Source organism: Diprion similis, chromosome 4 (assembly GCF_021155765.1).
Source record: "Diprion similis isolate iyDipSimi1 chromosome 4, iyDipSimi1.1, whole genome shotgun sequence".
NCBI lineage: Eukaryota > Metazoa > Arthropoda > Insecta > Hymenoptera > Diprionidae > Diprion > Diprion similis.
The window spans coordinates 25478586-25502183 of NC_060108.1; the positions used below are offsets into that span (position 1 = coordinate 25478586).

At 32.8% G+C, this 23598-nt stretch overlaps 2 protein-coding genes and 1 long non-coding RNA gene across 8 annotated transcripts; 1 reads left to right on the forward strand and 2 right to left on the reverse strand.

The window, feature by feature from the left end:
- Positions 1–133: 133 nt before the first annotated feature.
- LOC124405347 (protein phosphatase 1B) lies at positions 134–18356 on the forward strand. 6 transcript variants are annotated; one of them, XR_006929101.1, is made up of 7 exons: positions 134–273; positions 671–1623; positions 2886–3003; positions 7456–7567; positions 8506–8560; positions 16366–16504; positions 17381–18356. XR_006929101.1 is itself a non-coding variant. In XM_046880166.1 (6 exons), exons 2-6 carry the CDS (start codon positions 817–819, stop codon positions 14332–14334), a joined length of 1173 nt encoding a protein of 390 aa, XP_046736122.1. In that variant the 5' UTR covers positions 180–449; positions 671–816; the 3' UTR covers positions 14335–14418. The 6 variants fall into 6 exon arrangements, 3 of the variants coding, with proteins under 3 accessions (XP_046736122.1, XP_046736123.1, XP_046736124.1); XR_006929099.1 differs by having other exon boundaries at positions 182–449; XR_006929100.1 differs by having other exon boundaries at positions 182–333.
- LOC124405349 lies at positions 7500–8156 on the reverse strand. The gene is made up of 2 exons (XR_006929102.1): positions 7967–8156; positions 7500–7560 (listed from the first exon to the last, which is right to left on the reverse strand). It is a non-coding gene; the product is annotated as an uncharacterized LOC124405349 (long non-coding RNA).
- LOC124405343 (beclin 1-associated autophagy-related key regulator) lies at positions 18207–23540 on the reverse strand. The gene is made up of 9 exons (XM_046880161.1): positions 23319–23540; positions 22520–22625; positions 22373–22454; positions 21812–22049; positions 21508–21695; positions 21095–21251; positions 20798–20974; positions 20483–20612; positions 18207–20383 (listed from the first exon to the last, which is right to left on the reverse strand). The coding sequence occupies exons 1-9, from the start codon at positions 23516–23518 to the stop codon at positions 20219–20221; spliced, it is 1443 nt and encodes a 480-aa protein (XP_046736117.1). The 5' UTR covers positions 23519–23540; the 3' UTR covers positions 18207–20218.
- Positions 23541–23598: the final 58 nt, after the last annotated feature.

Sequence of the window (23598 nt, forward strand, 5' to 3'; positions counted from 1 at the left end):
TTCGCACGGTGGTTAGTCGAAGCCACGATACGGGAACGATAACGCGAGCGCGAGGTGTCGAAAATTTAAGCCCTAAGTTGTTCGGCACCAGCGACGGTTTGACCCGCGAAAAATAACAGCCGGCAAGCCGATTGGACGGCGATGACGGCATACGAGGGTCTATTTATAACCCGGGCATGCGCAGTGGCCGAGAAATAAGCATCCGCCATTCATACGAGTCGATTCCGTTGTTTCTGTGTGTTGAGCCTGGTTCGACGACGGGACATGGTGACGGTAATATTTGTGGTCCCTGAGAAAAACATGAGCCGATTCAACTAGCGACGTTTAAATAAGGTGACGCGAAAAATGCGTTGATAGAAGATCTTAAACTGTTGTACTGAACCGCTGCTTAACCCATAGGCATTAATTAGCTCGAGTTTAGTAATAATATTGCTGCAGTTTTTACCCACGTAAGTTTTCGTTGGAAGCTTATAGTCGCGAGTCGCGAGTCGGTTGCGAGTCGTTGATAGTAGCGTGTGCGAAGGAATAACAAAACTATTTTTGTCGCTAAAATCGGCGTTGCCAAATCGAGAGACTCAAAATTGCCCCAATAGAGAAACCGCTATTTTCTGTCAACATATAACTCGGCATTTTCACATCTCCGTATCTCATATTATCTAATAATTTACAGGCGAGAGAAAACGAGCTGGAAACCTGCTGCAAAGTGTTGAGTGTGAGAAAATTGATACGACGAAAAATGCTCGTCAAATAATAAAAATCTGGATTTTTACGGCTGAAAACAGCGAACCACGATAGTGAGAGAGAGAGCTACAGACTATGGGGGCATTTTTAGATAAACCGCAAACAGACAAGTACAACGAGCATGGGGCTGGGAACGGTTTGCGATACGGAGTCGCCAGCATGCAGGGCTGGCGGGTTGAAATGGAAGATGCTCACCGAGCCATAACCGGTCTCGAGGGTGGTTTGTCGGATTGGAGTTACTTTGCCGTCTTCGATGGGCACGCAGGTGCTCTTGTGTCTGCGCACAGCGCGGAGCATTTGCTAGAGTCGATTATGCAAACGGAAGAGTTTAAGGCGGAGGATGTAATAAAGGGTATTCACTCAGGCTTTTTGAGATTAGACGACCGAATGCGAGACTTGCCCGAGATGATCACAGACAAGTCCGGCTCGACGGCGGTTTGTGCTTTTATTTCTCCCAGGCAAATATACATCGCCAACTGTGGAGATTCCAGGGCTGTATTGTGCCGGTCTGGTAATCCAGTGTTCTCAACCAGAGACCACAAACCTGTTTTGCCTGCTGAGAAGGAGAGAATCCAAAAAGCTGGAGGGAGCGTCATGATCCAACGGGTTAACGGGTCGCTCGCTGTTTCTAGAGCCTTAGGAGATTACGAGTACAAAAATGTCGAGGGTCGTGGCCCGTGCGAACAGCTAGTCTCACCAGAACCTGAAATTTTCGTCAGGGAAAGAGACGACGTTAATGACGAATTCCTCGTTCTGGCATGCGACGGGATTTGGGACGTTATGACCAATGAGGATCTCTGTGATTTCATTCGTTCTAGGCTACTCTTGACTGACGATTTGGAAGCAGTCACCAACCAAGTCATAGATACCTGCCTATATAAGGTGAGTCTTATCATTTCTTCCAGTCATCATTCTTGTCTTGATAAAATGTACAACTTTATCATCAAAGTGAAAATAGATAATGGATATCGTAGTGCAAAACTCGAGCTTTGCACCTTTGGAACAAAAATAGCTTGCTTCTTTTCCAGAGTCTTAAAGCTGTCATTTTTCAATCCCTTAATTTCATTTTGTTTTTTAAACAAGTTAAATTCGTCGTGTAAATTCAAGTATTCTTGTATTTTCCATAGTACTGTGAAGATAATTATATCATATTAATCATTGGGTACACGTTTGCCAGCCAGGAACAAATATTGTTTCTAATATATCTCAGATTAAAATAGAAACAGCAATGACTTGTACTATAATGTAGCAACAAGTAAAAATCTCTCACAGAATAATGAAATATTCTTAAATTTAACGAAGCGTTCGTTACCTCTTTGCTGCTTCTAAAAATTATAGCATCATTCGTCGTTGATTATTTACTGTATTGAAAACCGAGTAAAAGAAGTAATCACTTGCCTGGGCTATAAATACTTATGAGTTGGTTAATTACGCGAGCCTGGGTACTTTAATCATGATAATAAACACTGGAAACTTTGAAGGAAGATAAAATATGGCTTGATAAACATGACCAGAAATTTATATTTCACCCAATTCTTTACTTTGAATATATTGAAATGTTGAAGGAACAGGAAATACACTTTTTGTATATTTTTATACTCACCAGCACTGCTTTTCTACAAATATATGAACAAATTCTAATGGAATTGTAGGAAGATTGCATGTGTGCCATTACATTTCAATTATACAATTTTAATGATTATGCTTGCATAGGTACAAAAATTCTCCGTAGATGGAATCTACAAAAATTAAAATTATGTGCAACTGGTTTTCCATGGAGTTGATTCGTATCTATATCGAAAAACCTGCTCACACTTTTATATCAGTTAATGTGTAATCACAAAAACACATATCTAGCTTTCCGATTTATTAATTCCTGTAAAATATTGTGTCTGTTGGTTAAGCAAGTACCAAGCTGATGGGCAAAAATAATATCGAGTGAACGTGCACTGTTGATTCCTTGTCTGAAGGTTTATTTATTTTTGGCATTATTTGTGAACTCATGATAAGAATGCTGCCAGCTCATATGCGCAAACTCTCACTAATATAAGACATTTCTACTTGGGGAAAGCTGTAAATGCTGACCCATGAAATTATCCAGCTTGATTATCTTTTGGTAAAATACTTTTTTTCTGCCTTTCCAGGGCAGCCGAGACAACATGAGCATAGTTTTGGTAACGTTACCTGGTGCCCCGAAGCCAAGCGCAGATGCACAGAAGAAAGAAGCTGAATTGGAAATGGCCATTGAAAGGAGGATCAAAGGTTCATTCTCTTTTTCATACTCTCACTCTTTTCTCTCGTTTCTATGCTGCACTAACAGACGTATTTCAAGACGTCGTAAGCGCACTTGACATACGTCTGTGGTTTGAATAAATTCTGTGCAATCGTAATCAAGTAACCAATCTACAAACCAACGTATAAAAGAGATAATTGCAATCTTTTTTAGGGGTTGTCTATTGATTATTGATCTATTACTTGTGTTGACCGTTTTATTCCGGATTGATTTAGAAAAACCTGCAAGTAATTCAATCCCAGAGAGTTCAACTGTCGTAAATTGATCTATAAATCACTAACTCTTATAACTAACTAAACCTAAATGGGTGCATGAAATTATGTCAAACTAGTCCTACCTTAACATTATGTCACCCAGTGGTGCTTTTTCTCAACTGGAATCTCAACGTAATAAGTGAGCAATAAACCAAAGTATCACGCGATAACATTTTATCACTATCGTTTTGATGAATCGAGAAATATTTCTGCTAGTCATCAGACAGTTTTAACACCTGAGTATTATATTTTCTTCCATTAGTTCTAAAATACTATTTTTTTCCCTTTTGTATCATATTTAGAAAAATAGTTGAATAACAAAAATTGGTGTCTACTTTCTAATACTTCTTACTTAAGTATAAAAAATTGAAACACCAAAATAGTCGAGAAGCAATATTATTAAATAATGGAGCGTTGAATCCAACACATAGCTTATGTTAGAAGGAGCTCGTCTACAAAAATGAATCGGAGCAAAACTGAGCAGATAAGTCCATCTTAGGGTATCACAAGCTGATCTTAAACTATGCCTTTGATTCGACAATCTAGAAAATGAGAAACGGTAAGAACCATTTTTAAAAGAGATTATTAAACTCGCGCATAAATAGGAAAAGAAGGATAGGGGCGACCAAAAGAGAGAAAAACAGGGAGAGAGAAATATAGCTGATAAATAAATTCAATCTTGTAACTGAAGCGTGTGATATGATAATATTTGTTAACATCTAAGCAACTATGGAAAGCTTCTAGAGCTTGACATGTTCAAAATTCGACCAAATTGAATCTCACGTATGATTTGATATCATATATGTAATGTAAAGACATAAGTATTAACTTGCAACGTTGAATTAATGAAGACATATTTGAGTTTTTGTCAAAATGAAAGGAGTCTTAGATTATATAAAAAATCAGCCGAAACAATATGTATACTATCGATGTTCATGGTATCTGTTTCATAGGTAACAAGAAGCAATTCTTAATAGATCTTCCTTAGATTAAAGAGTAACGAGATATTCTATGCATATTTACCCCATTATTATATTCGCTCGACAGAGCTTAAAATACTTCATCTTCACAGTCACAGCGATTATTCTCAATTCCTATTTGAATAGAATGAACGAACAAAATTGCAAATAGTTTGCGTAAAAGCTAGACTTTGTACATTAGCATCTATTTAAAGAAAAATAAGATTATTATGGTGTCAATTGCATACATATATTTACCATGCTTTCGAGATATTATCTCATCAAAGAATGTTCTAACGTAAACATATTTGTTATATAGAACCCACAAGCCTTATAATGCAAAGTAAAAGATTACTCTATACCAGTTGTTTATAGATTATCATGAAACTTTCTGTTTCATTCGTGAAAATGTATTCAACGTTTTGGATAGTTACAATACTTTTAAGTGCAACTTACGTTAATATGTAGTAATAGTTTTAATAGAAACATTTTAGTCTTGAAATGTTTAATATATTTTATTAAAATTCAGAGTTTAAACGATATATTACAAATTTCTGAATAAGCAAATTTGTACTCGGGTTCCAAATGGATGGAATGCAAATATTTTACTATCAGCTGAAATTATGTAAAATCCGGTGAACTAAGGAGCCAAACAACATTTATAAACAAACATTTTATTGACATTTTTCGCTAACAATTGTATTTGTAGAAAATAGCTATGTTTACGTGCTTATATTATTAGTGGAAAGGAGATATGAAAATTTTACACAGTATTACATTTCATTATTCTCCATTCAAGTATGGAATATATTTCCTTTCAAATATAATATTAATTAGTCGAATTTCAAGTCATTCCTTTTAGATTTCATTGTTAACAAATGTTTGAGATTCTACTATTCAGACCAGTCTTACATTATAACTTGCTATTCCTATAGCGTTGAATTTACTGTAGCATCTATTGTGCTTTCAGAAAATCAACCTATTTTAGTCGTTTGTTTGTTGTGAGGAATGTAATCATGTACTTTAGTAGTCACAGGAAGATTAATTGATGTTTGGAAAAATGGCTATTCATTTGACTTTACCTTGGCACAGATTTTCTTTTACTCTGTACAGTGTAATAGAATTACTGGGCCAGAGTAATTTTACAATCATCTAGTTTTTTCACTCCAATTTCAACTATTGTGTTATACTACATCTTCAGAGACGTATATATGACTTGCTGACATTCAGCTAAATTTTTACAAAGAGAAAACTCATCTATTATCAGAGCAAACATGCAGAGACAAATAGATCATAAATGCAATTAGCCTATGAATGCATCAGTGTAAACACAGTGAGCCAGTGTTATTATGGTATATAATGGTAAAGATAAAATCTTAAGATTCTCGACTCCACAATCAGTAGTTGGAATGAAGTAGAAAAATATTAGCTCGGAATAAAGGAAAGTAGTCAAATCCCGTCCGATGATTCTGTCAGAAACATTCTATTCCCTGTAACGTAATTTCATTGATGTCAAGTTTTTCTAGAAATGGACGTCAAGCATTATTGCACAGTGCTATTCCTGAAGTATTATATCTCATAGAGATAACAAGAAAATAGATACATAGATGTATATTATATATATTAGTCATTATTCATGTTATGTAGTCAATTTAATTATTACCAAAGATATATGTTACCACCGTAGATATGATTGGTGTTTTCAACCAAGTTTCTTAAACAGTCAAAATTGAAATTTATCCAATTGATAAAATTGAAAGTTTAGACCAATAATTAGAAATCGCATCTTCTACACACCAATATAATGTCAATTGTAACTGACTTTTTAAATCGTTAAAATTATATATATATATACACGGATCGAGAGATCATTGGCAATTGATGAAAGTCAATATATTACTGGAACAATTATCAGATAAAACGTAACTTAGACAGTTGTGATATGTAACTATTGTTAAGAATATTGAATTTGTAAGTGGATTTTTAACTTTGTTAAAGTTAGTTCCGTAAGATACAAATGACGAAATTTTTGAAGGAGCTTACGTGAGTAAAGGAATATTACGATAACATTGGATATGAATTTTGTGAAGTAGTCCAAATTGAATTTTTTTACCTGTATTCCAAGAAGTTATTGTAGTGGAATCAATATTATCGAACGCATTTCTATTTTTCCTAAGAATTAGTATTGGTACAATCCAAGTGGTCAATTCAAATATCTGTATGTTAGGTTTCGCAACTTGTCATTATTTACTGAAAAAAATTATTGAATAATATTGTTTAATTATCACCTTTGGACTTGGTCAATATGACATACCCAAGTAATTTCCAAACTGCAATAGTAATTAATCCATAGAAAACAAAAATAAATTGATAAGTATTTTCTTATATCAAAACATGCATGTTTACGAGATGAAACAGGTACGTGCAAACTCAGTTTCAAAATACTCGATTCTGTTTCATTTTCTTGACATTAAATTTTAGTTCATTTTCCACGTTTAACGGCAATGCATTTCTTATGGAAAAAATTGCGATTGCCGTTACTTGTAAAGGAACACACTTGTTTCCGAAATTTCCTGTTAAGTAAACGAAGTATCTGAAACAATTCCAAAGGTGAAGAAATTTTTTGTTTTTATATTTCACTCAAAGCAAGATCAATGTATCTACTTATGACCGGAGTATCTGTGTTTATTACTGTTCCCATAAGAAATGTACTGTAACAGTAGTTTATTCCAGTCCTAAGTAGCTGCATGTTTAGATATTTTCATTTGAATATTTAGCTAATTAAAAAATATTTGTCACTTGAAGGTTTATCACTAAACAATTACTCGCTAATCTCACCGATTATTACATCTCTATGTTATGTAACACTTAATTCTTATTTACAATGTAGAAATTTTTAAATCCCAAAGCCTTATATCAACTAAGTTTCAAAGTGTTTCTCAAATGTCGCCATCCAATGTGTAACCAGGCTCAAATCTTGACAGCAATTTCGCATATGATTATTCGAATTAAATTCCAAAAATGACCAACATTTTTCAAACATTAAATGACAAAAAGCAACAATAGTTTATATCGTCAATCAATATCGTAATAAACACACAACGAGTATGTGTTCATGATACCGAATGTTTTACAATTTCTCTGAATTCTATTTCGAATAAGCAGACACTAGAACACTTTGAGTTAATCATTGTCATTGTGTTGACAGAAATAGTAACGCAGCAGGAGGGTCAGGACGGAATCGATTTCCCACAGCTGCTCCAACATCTTATAGACCAGGAAATGCCCAATCTTCCACCCGGAGGTGGTCTTCCTGCCAAGTAAGTTGATTTCTTAATGCACCTTGAATCACATTGATGGCTGAATGCAAGAATAAACTGAGCCCTTTCACACCCACGGACAAACTCTATACAGCCTTATACTAAGTGTCGCCATTGAATCACAATGTGACATGACACACCTTCTCATTGACTGTAAACTTTTACATGAATTCATTTACTCAGGAATTTTGCCTCTTCTTCCTTTACAATTAAATTTATCCATACCAACAATTGAATCAAGTTTAACTCACCATCGCTTCGAGCGCACCTCTTATGTTTTATGGCAACCAAAAATTTTCGTTTTTTCTGCAGCACGGGAAATTTTTTCACTTTTCAAAATGCCATCTTTATTACCTTTAACTATACTACCTTTATTTGTATAATATTTGTTAACGCTACTTTGTTTGTACAAATTTCGTAACAGACACTTGTATTGTTAAGGAAATGTGCAGAATGACTTAAACGTTTGCCTGCTCCTACAGAGGCATGTCGACTAACTATTAAGTCAGCCTACCATACACGTGTAGCAGAGCGAAGCTGTTGAATGCTTATATAATAAAATTGTGTTAGGTTGGTTGTTAACGCAGCACACAACACAAAGAAAGAACATAGTCTATTAGCAATTTGGCTGGATACCAAAGTACATAATTAGATTACTCTGGCAACAGGATGATCAAGGTACCCTCGACCTTGGGTATAACTGTATCATGATACAAGTTTACTTAAAATAGGTATTTTTAACACACTGCAGAGCGATAACGACTAACTATTTACTTTTCGTCGCACAGCAGGCTGCTGTAGTGGTGTCCTCAGTCATAATTTTTCTTTTTATCTCGATAATTTTTTGTTCCTGAAATTTATATCATTACTAATTGTATACCGTTGCAATTTTCAATCAGCATTGACTAATCATCCCATTTTCTTTGTCTTCTCCACAGGCGACCGTTCATCGAACAGGTGTTCCGGGAAGTTTGCCCCAGCAGGGCGAACAGTGTAAGTCTTGGATACGATTTGCCTTCATATTAACTAACCCACGACTCTTATTCCGTGACACACACACACACACACGCACATACACAGACACACACCAAACGTACAATTATTACCCATTTCACACATCAAAATCCATTCTTTATATTCATTCAAGTACAATAAAACATAAAACAGTGGAATTTGTTCTTCGCTGAATTCATATACGCATGCATCAATAAATACCATTTGTCGACGAAAAAAAGAAAAAAAAAGTATGAAAAATCTGCCGTTACATCACAGGTAATAGTAATTCATATGTTACCCAATCTCGATCAGGTGAGGCGTTGAATGGTAGGAAAATTCTCTATGGAATGCGGTATTGTGCTAAACTTTACTAAAATTATAAAGAACATAAAAATTAAAAAATGAATAAATTATTTGAAAAAAAAAGAAGAAAAAAACAATATGAAAAAACTCAGGGAATGTCACTACTTTTTGAAAGATATATAATATATTTGATACCCTTAGTGTGAAATAGTTAGGCTAAATAACTGTTACAGCATTATAACGTACAAGTATCAGCGGCAGATTTTATCATTAATTAAAAAAAGAAAAGTTATAGGAAAAAAGAAAAAACATAGAGTGCAAGCACTTGAGGAATTATTCTATAATTAAATGGAGTAATTTCCAAAGTGATATTAAACAGTGTGTCCATTCATTCATTCGATCATTTCATTTCATTTTATTGCATATCTATACCATATAAAGGCAAATTCAGAATCAATAATTAATTGTACATAAATTACATCATATTTGTTCTCAACATAGACCGGATTGAGCATTTTTACAACCATTAAATATGAATAAATTTATCGATATTGCGCTCCATTATTTTCTAACGGCTATTGATTCTGGTAATGTTGTTTCGCATTCAAAAAACAAAAAAACACTGGCTCTTTTCCTATCGAATATGGCAAACGACAAACAATGCATGGATCAATACTATATTTTTTTTTATTTTCATCCGAATATTTTTCTGTTATTGTTAAGCTCAACTTGACTAATGTCTTAACCTTGTCTCAGTCAGCTACAACGAAAATGTATTTTTCGTGTACCACATATTCGTGCGCATATATATTTTCAGATACTTGAAAAACTTTAAAACTGCGTTGAGAATATCTCTATAATCTGAGGAATGATTATTATTATCAAATCCGTAAAGAATACATTTTCTTGTAACTATACCACTGCGAGTTCTGAAAAATGAAATAAACGTGGAAAAAATTTGATACTGTAACGAAATTAGAATTATCATTGAGCGACAATTGGTAATAGTGGTAATGGTTTCACTGCAAACTGCCATGTAGAATGAACTTGAACGACAGACTCTGGTAAAGGCAAATCATGAACGTGATTGATATTCCTAATTTTTACCTAATACCTACTGGTACCCATTGTTGGATTTTATACAATTTCCTCCCATAAATATATCTAAAGGTATAAGCAAGAAATGAAAATATATTCAAATTATTATGCAGAGTTTTGCCAAATATTGTATTGTGTCTATAAGTCATACTTTCTTATAATTTTTATTCTTCGTGAGTTACGACTTACTTAAGATTTTCCAAACGAGTTGAGGACTCGAGATTGCTTGATCTCCTGATTGTACGAATGAATTCTGATGATTCGCCCTAAAATCCCAACCTCACGATAAATGTGCCAACAATTTCAGATTTTTTAAACATCACTTTGTTTTGTAGAATTGAGATTCGAGTATAAAAGAACATCGTTAATATGGTATATTATTTTACAAGTTTCACCTGACTATGTGTTTGTTAACTTATCCGCAGTGAATAAGAGACTATTTGGTCAAGAAATGACGTTGGCAAGAATGGGAAATATTTAAAAAGTCTAGATTTGTATTTGATAAGTTGTTAACACAATAGAATATTTTTATGGCACCCTCTGCTGTGTTGAAATGCGTAATATTACAATATAATGATTATATATTTTTGTAGTTTTAGAGGACTCATGCTCAGAATATTAAATCATGACTGGTCAATTTTCTCAGCTATAAAAACAAGCAATCAAAGAAAACAAAAATTATAAAAAAAAAATGTTATGAAAATAATGTCTTGCTTTAGGCAATCTTATGGTTTGTCAGGGTTCATTTTAAAATGAGCTTGTACTTACTTATTTACTTACTTAATGGACAAATTGGCCCAAAGCTTTAAAAAAAAACGAGCAGTCCTGTATATAATATTTAGAATCGGTGTCTATGGATATCTGTACTGATGTTATGTTTATGCAATATTGGAAATCTGTCAATAATATTATAGCAGCGAAGGAGGCCTTGAATATAATTCCATATATACGATTTTGAGAAATCTTATCTGCTCACGTATTAAAAATTATCTCATATTAGGTTTGGTATCATATATTCGTATCTGAATTCGTAGTCAGGACTGAAAACTCCCCATTCATATTATTCCATTGCAGAAGTTGGCCAAATTTTTATTAGCTAAAATGAGAAAACTTTCTGAAATCTATCATTCAATTTAAGGGGGTGCACTAGTCATTTCGACGTTGATGTATACATCTTTAAACATCAAAGTCCACATATATCATGATAAATATGATAGACATTAATTAACAGCCGCATTTAATACACAATTATGAAAAAAAGAATTGAAATACATTTTTATTTGACGCAGAATTACCGCTGAAATAAAGAAATGACATGAATTCTACGAATTTACTATTACGATTTCGTAGAATCCGTGCCATTTCTTTATTTCTGCGTCAAATGAAAATTCGTTGGAGTGTTTTTGTCCAGAATTGTGTCTAGAATGTCTAGGCCTGTTGAGCCTCTTTTCGCGTTTGCAGTATGTGGACTTTGATATTTGGAGATAAAAACATCAATGTCGAAATCGATCAGGGCACTCTCTCAACTCCTTGAACTAGAATTGTACCTGTATTTAATTGTGATTAGACTTCTAATCAAGTTTCTAAAACAAATCCAGTCAAGATTTATTCCCAAGTTGATCAACAAACGAATAACATTGATTGAAACTTGTTTCTATTCATTAAATACCAATTTCAATATCGCGTTACTTTTAAAATCGAAATCATTGTGACACTAAAACTATTAGGTCACAGCAGCAGTGCAAAATTTCTACAAATATTTCCATTATTATTTGAATAATCGTATTTCACTATTACAACGTAAATTAAAAATGAACATTCGTCGAAATATTATTTTTGTGACAGATATTTAAAAGTAGTACTGACCAATTAATCTATAATATACGTCGCGACTCGAATTTCCTTCCCTTCACGATTTAATCGTAAAAAAAAAAATGGAAATCAAGGCCTTCACCGAAATTTATCAATGTAGCACACACATACCAAAGTATATTATTGTCCCTCCCCCCCTACCCCAGTAGTGAAAATAATAATAAGAGAAGTAGCAAAGCTTAGCATTTCACTGTCTTTTGGAAATAAGAATTTTAAAAAAAAACCCACAAGTGCGGTTCCAATCATAAAATTGTATTTGACAATGCTTCTTCAATCACCTCGAAATTATGCGAGTATAAAAAAAGACAAGTTGAACAGATTGATTAGTAGTTGTTCCAGATCATTTTTATTGCATTCTTATTTTCAGTTGACAGAAAATTATATTATATCAGGTCAGAGCAAGAGTAGAAAACTTCGTAAACTATATTTTTATTTCAATATTTTGAAATCTTTACAAATCTTTCTTATTACCTGCTGCTATTCTAAATCTATTAAAATCGGCGGGAAAAAATACTTACAAATTATAGTCAAATAGTAGAACTGTTTTTGATCTAACTCAAATCATCAGAGATATACGAATGAAACAAGTATAGAAGCATGGTGTATTCCTTTGGTCGATTGGAACGTTTATTTTTTACGATAACTGACTCTTGCTCTTGAGTGATGCGCATGTAGTTAGCTTGCTTTGTGCATAGTCCTATTCTGTATAAACTTGCTTCTGGCCTGGCGTTGAAAAGGATGTAATGTCGGAACTCGATTGTTATTGTCAATTTTCCTTGAGTATTATATATCAATTATGAAAATTTATATTTGTAACAGCGTTGTAACTTGTAAATACTTGTGATTGTAAGGTATTTTGTTAAGGAAAGCGGAGAGACTTGTACCTTTCAGAATAGGACTAGTATATAGCTAGAAATAAACTCATATATTATGTGTATAATCAAAAACCAAACTATTTTCTCAATGACTACGTTATGCCGATAAAACTTTGCTGTTGCTTAATTTATATATTTCTTTTTCGAACTGCCTCTTAAGACATTATACATTTTGGCAATGCATCTCGTTTAAGGAATGCTAAAAATAACAGCTCTACCAAAACGAGGACATTGCTACACATTCTTATTGTTTGATGCAGGCACTGCCTAAACCAATAAGAGTGCTCAAATAAATTGGAATTGGTATTAAAATACTGCGATATCTTTCACACATTCGTGAATTTCAGTACAGAGGTGTTGTCCATAACTTTCACCATGAATTTTCAACAGACGGAAATTATATTACATACATCTTTGTAAATATTGATAATGTTCTTTGCCATCACCTGCATCATGCAATTGCGGCCTTAGTTCTTAAAAATATATGACTATTAGTCACCAGCATTTGGTAAAAGCATCAAAGATTATATTTACATTTACATTATACAATATGATTAACAGAAGCTTGAGACAGAAAATCATGGTATAATCCATAGAAGTTCTATGATGATAATTCCACCATATTCCAACTAAACTCAAGATAATAATATAACTAACTCTTCTCTCCTTATTTAATTAACTTTCCATAATTTACTACAATATATCAAATATGCGAGAAGAAATTATTTAGCGAAAAGAAATTCGTTATGTCCAGTGAGGGTCAATAGATCATACAAGTGAACAGGAAAGTAACTATATTATCTGAAATTCCTTATATCGATAAAAATCAGAACACGTTATCGTATTGGTAACTGAAAGTGTCGTTTAATCGTGTATTTATAGGCATCGTAATATTGATTTTCAAAATCTCTTTTCATCGCTCGTACAACAGTTCAAAGTATACAAAATCCATTTGATGCTGCATTATTTATAATACGCGCTATGTTGCAAATAATTTATGTCTTATCGTAAGAACTTCATCTGAGGAATAATAGACCTTATTGATTATCTGAACCATAAAAATTTTTTGTCGAGCAAACTAAACTTGAAGTAAACAGACCTAGCTTAAACTTTAACACTGAATAATTTAACATCGAATAAGCCGATGTATTTATACCCATTCTTAATGACTAATTTTATTGAAATTCGAAAATGGTAACATTTTCTCTGCAGGATCAACGTGGAGCAAATGCGATGAGTAATGCAACAAGTGGGTACAGGTGTCATTTGTAGAATGAATTCTATATTAAAACTTATGAATTATATGTTGTCAAGAATTATTACAGATTTCAAAAAAAAAAAGAAATGGTATATTTCTTCATGACTTGCCATAAAATTATGGATTATAAATATCATGCAGGCACATTATAGGGTTTTTTACAACCTACTAAAGGTATCAAATGTCCACGAATGGAAAGTTTTTTCTGCATTTCAATATTCCTATTCCAAATCCACAATTGATATAATTTTCGCTATTATTAATTTTTTCCCTTTATCCTTTAGATTGAATTGAGCTTGTCCGTCATTCCTTTCCTTCCCGAGGAGAAGAATCCTGCTTTCAATGAACTTACTAACAGTTATTAATTTTTTGATTTATTCTAATTTTGGTTCTTCATTTTGTTTTGTTGGGTGTATCACCACACTAGCAATAAATCTTTGCCGACTGATAACAAACGATGATTTTTGTGGAAGTTCAACAAAAATATTCTACTTTCTTACATTGCTCGTATTATATAGTCATGTTGAAAAGTGATTTTTCCTGAAATTGTCATTTATGCTGACGAACTACATCTTTAGTATATTTTTTTGTCATTGGAACTCTTGTAAAAATTTGTAGTTCTGAATTTTCTGAATAAAATCATAGAATCGAAAGTTGAAATTTTTCAAAAATTTAAACAAAAAGAAGTAACGGCAATTATAGGATAACTTGACCTTAGAACAAAATGTACTTTCACATTTATTCGAGACTTAATCATTAACATGATTAAGATTATTTACTTAATTTCTGTACTTACGGTTACGGCATGCCGACTCCACCTTCAATTGTTACTTTAAACATTTATCGTTATGCGATTTTTCAAAGTTAACACTATGCCAATTGTTAGGAATTTCAAAATTCCTGTGTCGTTACTTGTACTTTTCGTTGTTCAGTGCATCACCCAGCCACAAAGTAATTACTATTGAATGTTAGCTTCCATATTTGTTTCTCATTGCTCATCTCTCTGCGAGTGTATGAATTATTGTTTGTTAACCAATTGTTTGGAAATTTATCAAAAGTGGAGTTTATATCCTTTGGCTGTAATGAACTTGTATGTGAATTGAAATTTCAGCACTACCATTAGTCCATTGTTTTTTTCTCCTTATAATTATAACTTCTTTTGTTGAAACAAGCATAATATTTTACACTAATATTTATTCGTGTAAATGAATATAATTTTTGTATGTTAATTAGTGTAATTTGGGACGTTACTTACACAATACTATATATTATATATATATATATATCCATGTTGTTATATATAATATACATAATTAAAATCATTTCGTGGAATCTACTTTATCTTTTTCGCTATATAAGTAGTAATCTTTAACATCATTCACGAAGGTGGTGAAATTTATATCTTTGTAGAAATAGTTTAATCCATTTTTTTTCCCCCTAAAACCGTTCAAGTTTCGAAGACTGCAAAGGAATTAATTTTATTGATATTAATTTTCTGCCAGATATTACAGAAGTATTCAACACTGAAAAAGAAAACAAATTCTGGTTATTACTAAATGGAAACAAGTGTACCTAATGAGCAGGTGATTAAGGATAGGTAAAGTTAATACGGAGTCGTAATCACACTTTTGTAAATACATATGTGATTTTCATTTATTTTCATTAATTCAATTCTACGGATCGAGAATTGATTATTGATTGTCTAAATGTGACGCGGATACAATAATTACAGCATATTTCTCACTCCGATATAATCGCTGCTTTTTGTTCAGTAGATAAAATTAGCGTCAAGTAAATTACAATTAATGTCTTGGCTGCGGGTTGGTAACTCTTCAAATAGTTTGACGATGCGTAGTATTTGCAACAAATTCACTTTGCATTTATTGTAATATAGAACTAAGATATTTTAATGTTATTTTTAATTTTTGCATTAATCATAGCCATCAATGACAAATAAATCTCATGGAACTACTCAGAGTGTTTTATTGAATTGTGTTTAGCCTGGCTCTAAATATTTCTGCAATAACAAATCCAGCAATCGTATTATGCTATTATAAAAAATCTATTTCATTGCAAAAATAATAAGCTTTGAATGATTATCGTGTGTAACAAATTATAATGCTTTTCATAATATTATTACGAAATGTAGCTTCAGAAAGAAAAACCAGTTTGTAGCTTTATATTCATAGCCTGGCTTATTTTCATTGTAAATACAAGTCCCTTGATAAAACTACATTATTGATAAACATATTTTTTTCTTGATATTTCTTTACTTATTCTTAGATCTAGTCACCTTCACATTTGTAACGAAATTGTCAAACATTTGTCATACCATTAATATGTCGAGCCAAATTTGGTAGATAGAATTTGGTAATTTTGATAGTCAACTTTTATAGATAGAAGAAGATGAGTCAAGGAAAGTTCGAATTATTCGTTGTATATACAACTCGATGCGTCTGCATTCTAAACAAAGCTGAACATAGAAAACTGATACAAGGCCGGCCTAAGAATTGAGCAGTATTCCGCAGTTACAAGGTAATTTACAACAACATTTGCTTTAAGAATGAAGAAATTGATTTTGCTTGTGGGCATGGATTCCCATCTGTTGAAAAATTATAATAATCAGAAAAACTAAATACATGCTCTTGCTCCATTTTTACGCCACCCTGTATTACGACTAATCGATAGGCTCATTGAAATAAAGTTTTAAAACAGACTGTTCAATGTTTATTACTGTGTAGAACATGTCTATTCGGGACTAAAAAATGAAAAAATTTTAGTACCATTTTACCTTTGACGATCGAGGAATTATGTATTCATAGAATGAAGCATTTAAACCAGACCTCACATACACATACGGAAAAGTGAAAACAATCTTCAAAATTCACAAAACTGACACATATTCTATTCTTCTATGAATATATACTTTGATAATTATCCGGCTGTGATAAAGCTGACTTATGAAAAGTTTAAGCTGAATCTAGGTACCTACTGATCTATCTACAACAGCGCTGAGACTCGTAGATGTAAATAACTGAGTTTTCTAATAATTGTGTAGAAAGCTGTAATACGTTAATTTTAAATCGTGAGCAGTAGAGAACTGTAAATAAATTAATGAATATGTGCGTGAGATGATTTCAGCCTAACAATCTTTAATCCTGTATGTATTAAGTTTTAACATAATTAAAGTATTTATATTATATCTTCTTGGCGGGACTAAAGACAGTTGAAATTTATTCAGTATGTGAATATTTTAGGAGCAATTGAATATTTATAAAAAGTGCCTCGTCAATTTCGAAATTTTAAAAACTAAACCATTATAAACTAAAAATGCATATTAATCATTAGATTTTCAATCGAAAAGTTTTTAAACGCAACAATTAAAATACTTGTATAATGATGTGTTTACAGGAGTCAAGGACTAGTTAGTGCATACAATATGTATACCATTTTATACGTGTCGTATGGAATAATCTGGCGAATGAGAGAACAGCAGATTTGAGACATCGTCAACAACAGCTATGATGGGTTTGCCGCATTAAGTCACAATTGTATAGAACAATAATTAATCATTAAACCACACATTAGTCAATACCAAACAATATACCTTGCATTACATTACACTTGTACAACTGACAAAAAAAACCTACGATTTTAAGAGTTTACTGTATAAAGCGGTTTAATATGATACTAGCCAAGGGTGAGATGTGTAAATTAAATTAAATCACATAGTAGCATATTTATACGATTAAGCCATTACCTCACAATACCTACTTCCATCACAATGTAACTTATATTAGAGAAAATTTTGGATTGTATCTCTTTGTGAAGATCCAATATTATAGATATATTTTACTTTTAAATTCAGGTAGTAGGAAAATAAAGAAACTAATTTTTATTTAAGAGTAAAGCAGCTTTTATTATTTCGCACTGTAATTTCTGTCAGTTTTCATCATACGATTTTCGTGTAACCGCTTCAGTACAAATGTGGGCCAGATAATTATAGTTTTCTTCAAGCTGTACTTAATTTAAATCATATATACCCGTATATCTCAATAATTTCGAATATTCTCATCCGTATTAATTGAATAAAATAATCTTGTTGTTAGAAAATCAATTGAGTTATGTGAAGTAAACTATTGAATCGAAATAAAGTACTTATAACTATAGTATGTATTCACAAGTAAACTGCAACCCATCCAAGATTTAATGAATCAGAACATTTTTTACTAATCCCTACTATATTTTTCTTCTAAAAAGATATATTGTCACATTGATACTCGGCAATCTTTTCAGTTTCCAAATATTCTTGTTTCCAATTCTGATAGCTATTATGGGTGATTGGGTGATGCAAACTATGGCAATTTCATTAGTCTGTCGATATTTAGTGTAAAAAAAAAATTATAAAAATTGCTGTATACAAGTTGCTGCTACAGTACGAAAATACAATATTATGAAGTCAGGAATTGTTAACATTTTTTACTACTTTTATACGTATTTTCAACCAGGTACATTTTTTTCTGTATTTTTAATTAATATAACAAAACAAGAAACTTTTCACACATGCAAACTCACCATTCATTCGATTACTCGAGAATTATAAAGCGTATATTTGACTTTATTATTCATTAATTATTGATGATCTTACCTTTGGCTACAGGTTTAGATAAAATACCTTGTTGTAAAAATAACTATTGTACAAATCAATGTACTTTGACTACTATAGCATAATTGAAAATTATTTACATTTGTCTATAGAGGAAACTTAGAAAAAATTTCTGTCATGTCATAACAATCTTCAGGATTGTCATATAAAACTGAAGAATATTATAAGTTCAATATCGTTTTGTAGTGAATTATTTCATAAGACTCTTCCGCAGTTGCAGAGTTTGCAATGTTCAGAATTCATATATCCAAGTACATTGATTTAAAGTTTTCAACTTGAAATAGTTTATAGTGATTAGACATAGGCGTAGAATCTATTGCTAGTGGATTTGAAGGCATTGTGCACTACATGAAATTTACTAAAGAACGATAAGGAACGTTTTTATTCAGTGAGATGAGAAAAAGAAGCTATACTAAACTAACAACGCTAATTTAGCTCTATTTAGCAAATTCAGCTAACATCATAACAATATTGTAGTATATTACCAGAAAGCTGAACTAAAGATTCATGGATATTATCAAATAAATTATCAATCGTTTATTCATATAAGTCTGACTTATACTTTACCCATCACTCAATTTGATCGCATTTCCAGTACTTTGCATTCCACTGCGAAATAAAATGGCAGGCTAAGCAATTCGTTAATTTCCTTTGAAACATACATGTGCAGGTCAAATTTCAGCCATGACAAGCAAATATTGGAAAGAGTCATAAGTCATAATTCATAAAGAGAGCTGAATGAAGACTGTTTTCTTGTTTGTTTTTTTTTTTGTTTTTTTTTCAATTGTATAATTATCTATTTCTTTATTTTTAAAAGTTTGCAAATTTTTACCAATTATAATAATTTACAATCAACTAATTCCTAGTAATTATACAAACCTATTAGAAGTAAGTAAGATCGCGGTATTGTACTAAAACTTACAATAAATGTTGTGGAGTATATTTTATTAAAATTTTTGAATAACTTACAATGTTGAAAAAAATAAAATAAAATAAAATAACGTACGTGGATTCGAAGAGAGTTTGACAGTGGCAAACTTACATGTCCGTCAGCTGTTGACTGAAAGAGATATGGCTGAACACATCAGACCCAAGACTTCGATTGTACGTTTAGGATTCTTTGCTTATTTGCAAGTAGCACCATTGCTACGGATATTTAAACATAGTCTCACACGGTGAGCTACTATTAATGATGCCAACGAGATAGCTCATTAGCCAAAGGCAACTGGAGAGAAATTTTTTTTTGTTTACCGAGACAAAATATATTTGCTTAATACATTTTAAAAAATTCATTAATGATCGTAGCTGCACCGTGTGAGCGATGTTGGTTTCTTAATTTAAAATTAAAAAAATCGTTTACAAATCTTAAAGACACATGTCGCAAAAGAGAATAATATTGTGCCTAATATTCCACGTGTATAACAAGAGCTGATGTGCTCGGTTATTTAGCGAAGATCACAATTTCGTAAGAGAAATATCCTCAAAAAAACACCGAGGCATTTTCTCTCAAAGCAGGAAAAACCCCTTTGGGTTTATTTCCTTCCACTCACTTATTGTGAGTCCTTTTGTTTTCATTTTATAATCTATTTATTGGTAGTCCACCCTCGCCAAAACGAGGCTATACCAGCTGCTGCACTTGTCACAAGTCCACCGGCCACGCTTTGGTTCACCTGCATGCTTGCTGATGATTGATGGCCTATTGTTCCCTCTGGAATTGGCACCATCATCTCGGGGCAAACATGTGGTACCTTGGCATACAGATCGACAAAGTTTAAAATTCAGTTTAGACCTCTAGTGAAACTTGAAGCATGGTACGAATTCATCACTCGCAACGGAGCAATACTCACAGCCTCCCAATCCCAATTGCGAGTATCTTCTTCTTCGTCTGAAGCGGAATCATCGCTAGCGTCTAAATCCGGAATCAGTTGACTGTGCATCAGCGAAGCAGTTGGTAAATCCGTTTCCAATGGACCAGTTCTAATTGAAGATCAACAAGACATAGTTATTCAAATTTACATGATTTTGAATATAAATTAATAAACGAAACTACTATGAATATTACGCCAAAATGTGGAAATGAAATGGCAATAATCACTACAAGAATTTTTCGTTGAAAAAGATTGTGATTCACACATGAATCATCAACGGTGCATAATATTTACCTTCCAAGATTGGTAATTTCAGTATTGAGCAAGTGCATAATGTTCTGCAATGTGTGGGTGGGATGTAAATACGAAAGATTTGTATTTTGCATAAAACACAAGTGCAGCACATTGCTATTGAGCCTGGCCACTTTTCTGGCAAATTTCTGGTCCGACATTTCATTGCCGCAAAATTCACTGGAACACAGTAACAAAACAAAAAGGTTGGTATAAAGAAAATTTGAAAATACAAATATGCTATGCATCATAGTGTAGCTAATAGAAAATTTATCTACTTTTAAAAATTATGAAACAAACCTATAGGGAAGTTTATATGGTAGTTTTACATTTAGGTAAAACGCGAGAACATTAACGAGTTGTGTTGTATAAGTTAGAGCTGCACTAATATTGTAGCCTGGATTGTGCATGGCGTTTTCCTTGTTTCCACCTGGTACACCATCTTTGTTGGCTGCCACTAAAAATTACGAACATCTTTAATTTCCTTCTTCTCAAAAGTCTTAAAGCAAGTTTTGTCGTTTCAGATTTGGAAAATCATACAGATTATATAAGACTGTGATTTACGTTAAACGATTGAGAATCTACTCTAAGCAAGAAATCGAAGGTATTGTGAAACGTCTAAAAATTTGTATCATTCTCCATTTTTTCACAGCTCAAAGAGAATAATTTTTTTCAATATAATGAACAGTATTTTATAAACGATATGTACATACCCCAAACAGAATAAGCAGAATAATCTCCTGTTCCTGGTAAAGTTGGGGCTACAATGCAATGTTGCATTTCCAAGCTATTCTCAGTGTCATTAACCCATCTACCCCTAACATAAGATGTCCTGGAAGCATCTGCAAGAGCGCAACTTACCAAGTCCCCACAGACACTCTCGTCTTCGCTGCTGTACAAACTTTGAAAATAAAATAGTTATAGTAGTTTTTATATTGCTCACAATTTTCACCTGAAAATGAGTGATTAAATGTGACGTCAAAGACTATAGTATCATTGTGTGAACAGTAATCATACCTTCGGCTGGGCTTTATCTGGGATATAGGAAAAATATAATCAATCAATTGTTGGCTAGCCATCCTAACAACTTTTTTGTGCAACTGCCTCTTTCTCTCAACAGCTTCCCTTTCCTTCTCTTGTTTCGCCTTTATTCCTATTACATACCGTTGCAATTTATCTACTCGGTCTTCATGCCTTGGCAATCTCAATGCCAATTGCGCATTGACATCTCTGAGGATGTTTAATCTTTGATTACCTAAAAAAAGAAGCAATAATATACGTGCCATTTCTTCCAACACTATTAAAACTCAATTAGTGCCATGATGTACGGCAAACATAGTATTTAAAATTTATGACTTTACAAGATGTCAACTAAGGAAACTTTTTAGCTCGTATTCAATGAAAAATAAAAGGTATAAATCATTTAATAGCTAAATATTTCAACATTCTATTATGGTTTGACAAAGCAACTGCTTAAACAGAATCTTTATTTTGATGATTTGATTATATCAGGGTTTTTCGGTGGCTAGACACCATGAGTCTACGACATACTTCACCTGGATCTTGCTTATGCAATACCTGTGTTTATACTTTGCTTCGTCTCATTCACCAAAGACTGGAGTAGCCTGACTCGCTCTTTATAGGTGTTTATATCACATATCTAAAAGCAGAGCAATAAGTTATAAGAAACTGTATTTTTATAGGAAATTACTTAATTTATATTACCACTTTGTCCTTGTATTTAATTTTTTCCAGAGTTTTCATGCATTTTTCTTCAAGTTGGGACTTTGCGGCTTTCAACCGTAACAGCCGTAATTGTTTATCCGCAAACCTGAAGAATATGAATAAATTATGATTAACATTGCTAATACATATACATGAGCGCTCTCTAAATTACTAGTCAATATTGAGCTACAAAATTATCCAGAACTTAAGCGATACACCCAGCAACTACTACAAGTCAATATCTTTGCAACAACAGAGATACAAGCGTTTCCATTGTTTAATTCAAGTCTAGTTAAAAGGAATAAAAGAACCCGAGTAAAGTAATTAATTCTGCTAACTAATATTGACTGCAACGTAATCATATCAGTGTGTTTTCACCCTAATGCGCATATTTTCTCGAGACGATTTATGACATGCATAGTGTGCACGAAGATTACAGGATCAGAGGAGAAAGAGTATATTTGGAATAAATAGATTAGTAAGACAAATTTAATGTTGTTCTAAAATGATATCACGTAAAATATGTAGCTCACGCAGGTGAGTCATAATACGTTGATCAGAGCCAAGTGGAGAGAGGAATTCAACATAAAGAAGATATTTTGTTGACAGCATTTTCGGATAGCCAGGAGATGATTGTTGTAAATTTATCAAACAGGATAAACAATAGTACATGAAGGATATTTGGATAAATTGATGGCGATAACAATAAAAATGCTGTTTAAAAATACAGGGGAAAAACAAAATATGATACAATAACAATAGGTATGGCAGGATGCATCTTCGCACGAGCCGACTGTACCGTTCAGAGTAAACAGAAGTTGAATGTACGAAATCCCCATTCTGAATGCACTGTCTGCAGTAGAAAATTCTACGGGTGTTGTGGCACAGCGGACACTTTAGTAAATTGATGCTCAGACGGCTGGCAACGACTTCCAATTCGGCTGAAAGCTGAAAATCTGCGGGCGCTGCACAAGATCCGTCAGAGCTGCTTGTCGCCATAACCGAAAACAATGGGCCTCGTCTGTCTGTTGCCACTCATCAGCTGATCCGATGTTTATCACAATTTAATTTTGTCACTT

What these genes read in the sequence shown, in the direction of transcription:
- LOC124405347 (XM_046880166.1), top strand. Translation starts at nt 817, where the DNA reads ATGGGGGCATTTTTAGATAAACCGCAAACAGACAAGTACAACGAGCAT. An exon ending in TAGATACCTGCCTATATAAG is followed by an intron (nt 1,624 to 2,885) that starts GTGAGTCTTATC and finishes CTGCCTTTCCAG; the next exon opens with GGCAGCCGAGACAACATGAG. An exon ending in GGAGGTGGTCTTCCTGCCAA is followed by an intron (nt 7,568 to 8,505) that starts GTAAGTTGATTT and finishes TCTTCTCCACAG; the next exon opens with GCGACCGTTCATCGAACAGG.
- LOC124405343 (XM_046880161.1), bottom strand. Translation starts at nt 23,518, where the DNA reads ATGGCGACAAGCAGCTCTGACGGATCTTGTGCAGCGCCCGCAGATTTT. An exon ending in ACTTCTGTTTACTCTGAACG is followed by an intron (nt 22,626 to 23,318) that starts GTACAGTCGGCT and finishes CATATTCTTCAG; the next exon opens with GTTTGCGGATAAACAATTAC. An exon ending in CCATATAAACTTCCCTATAG is followed by an intron (nt 20,975 to 21,094) that starts GTTTGTTTCATA and finishes ACTGTGTTCCAG; the next exon opens with TGAATTTTGCGGCAATGAAA.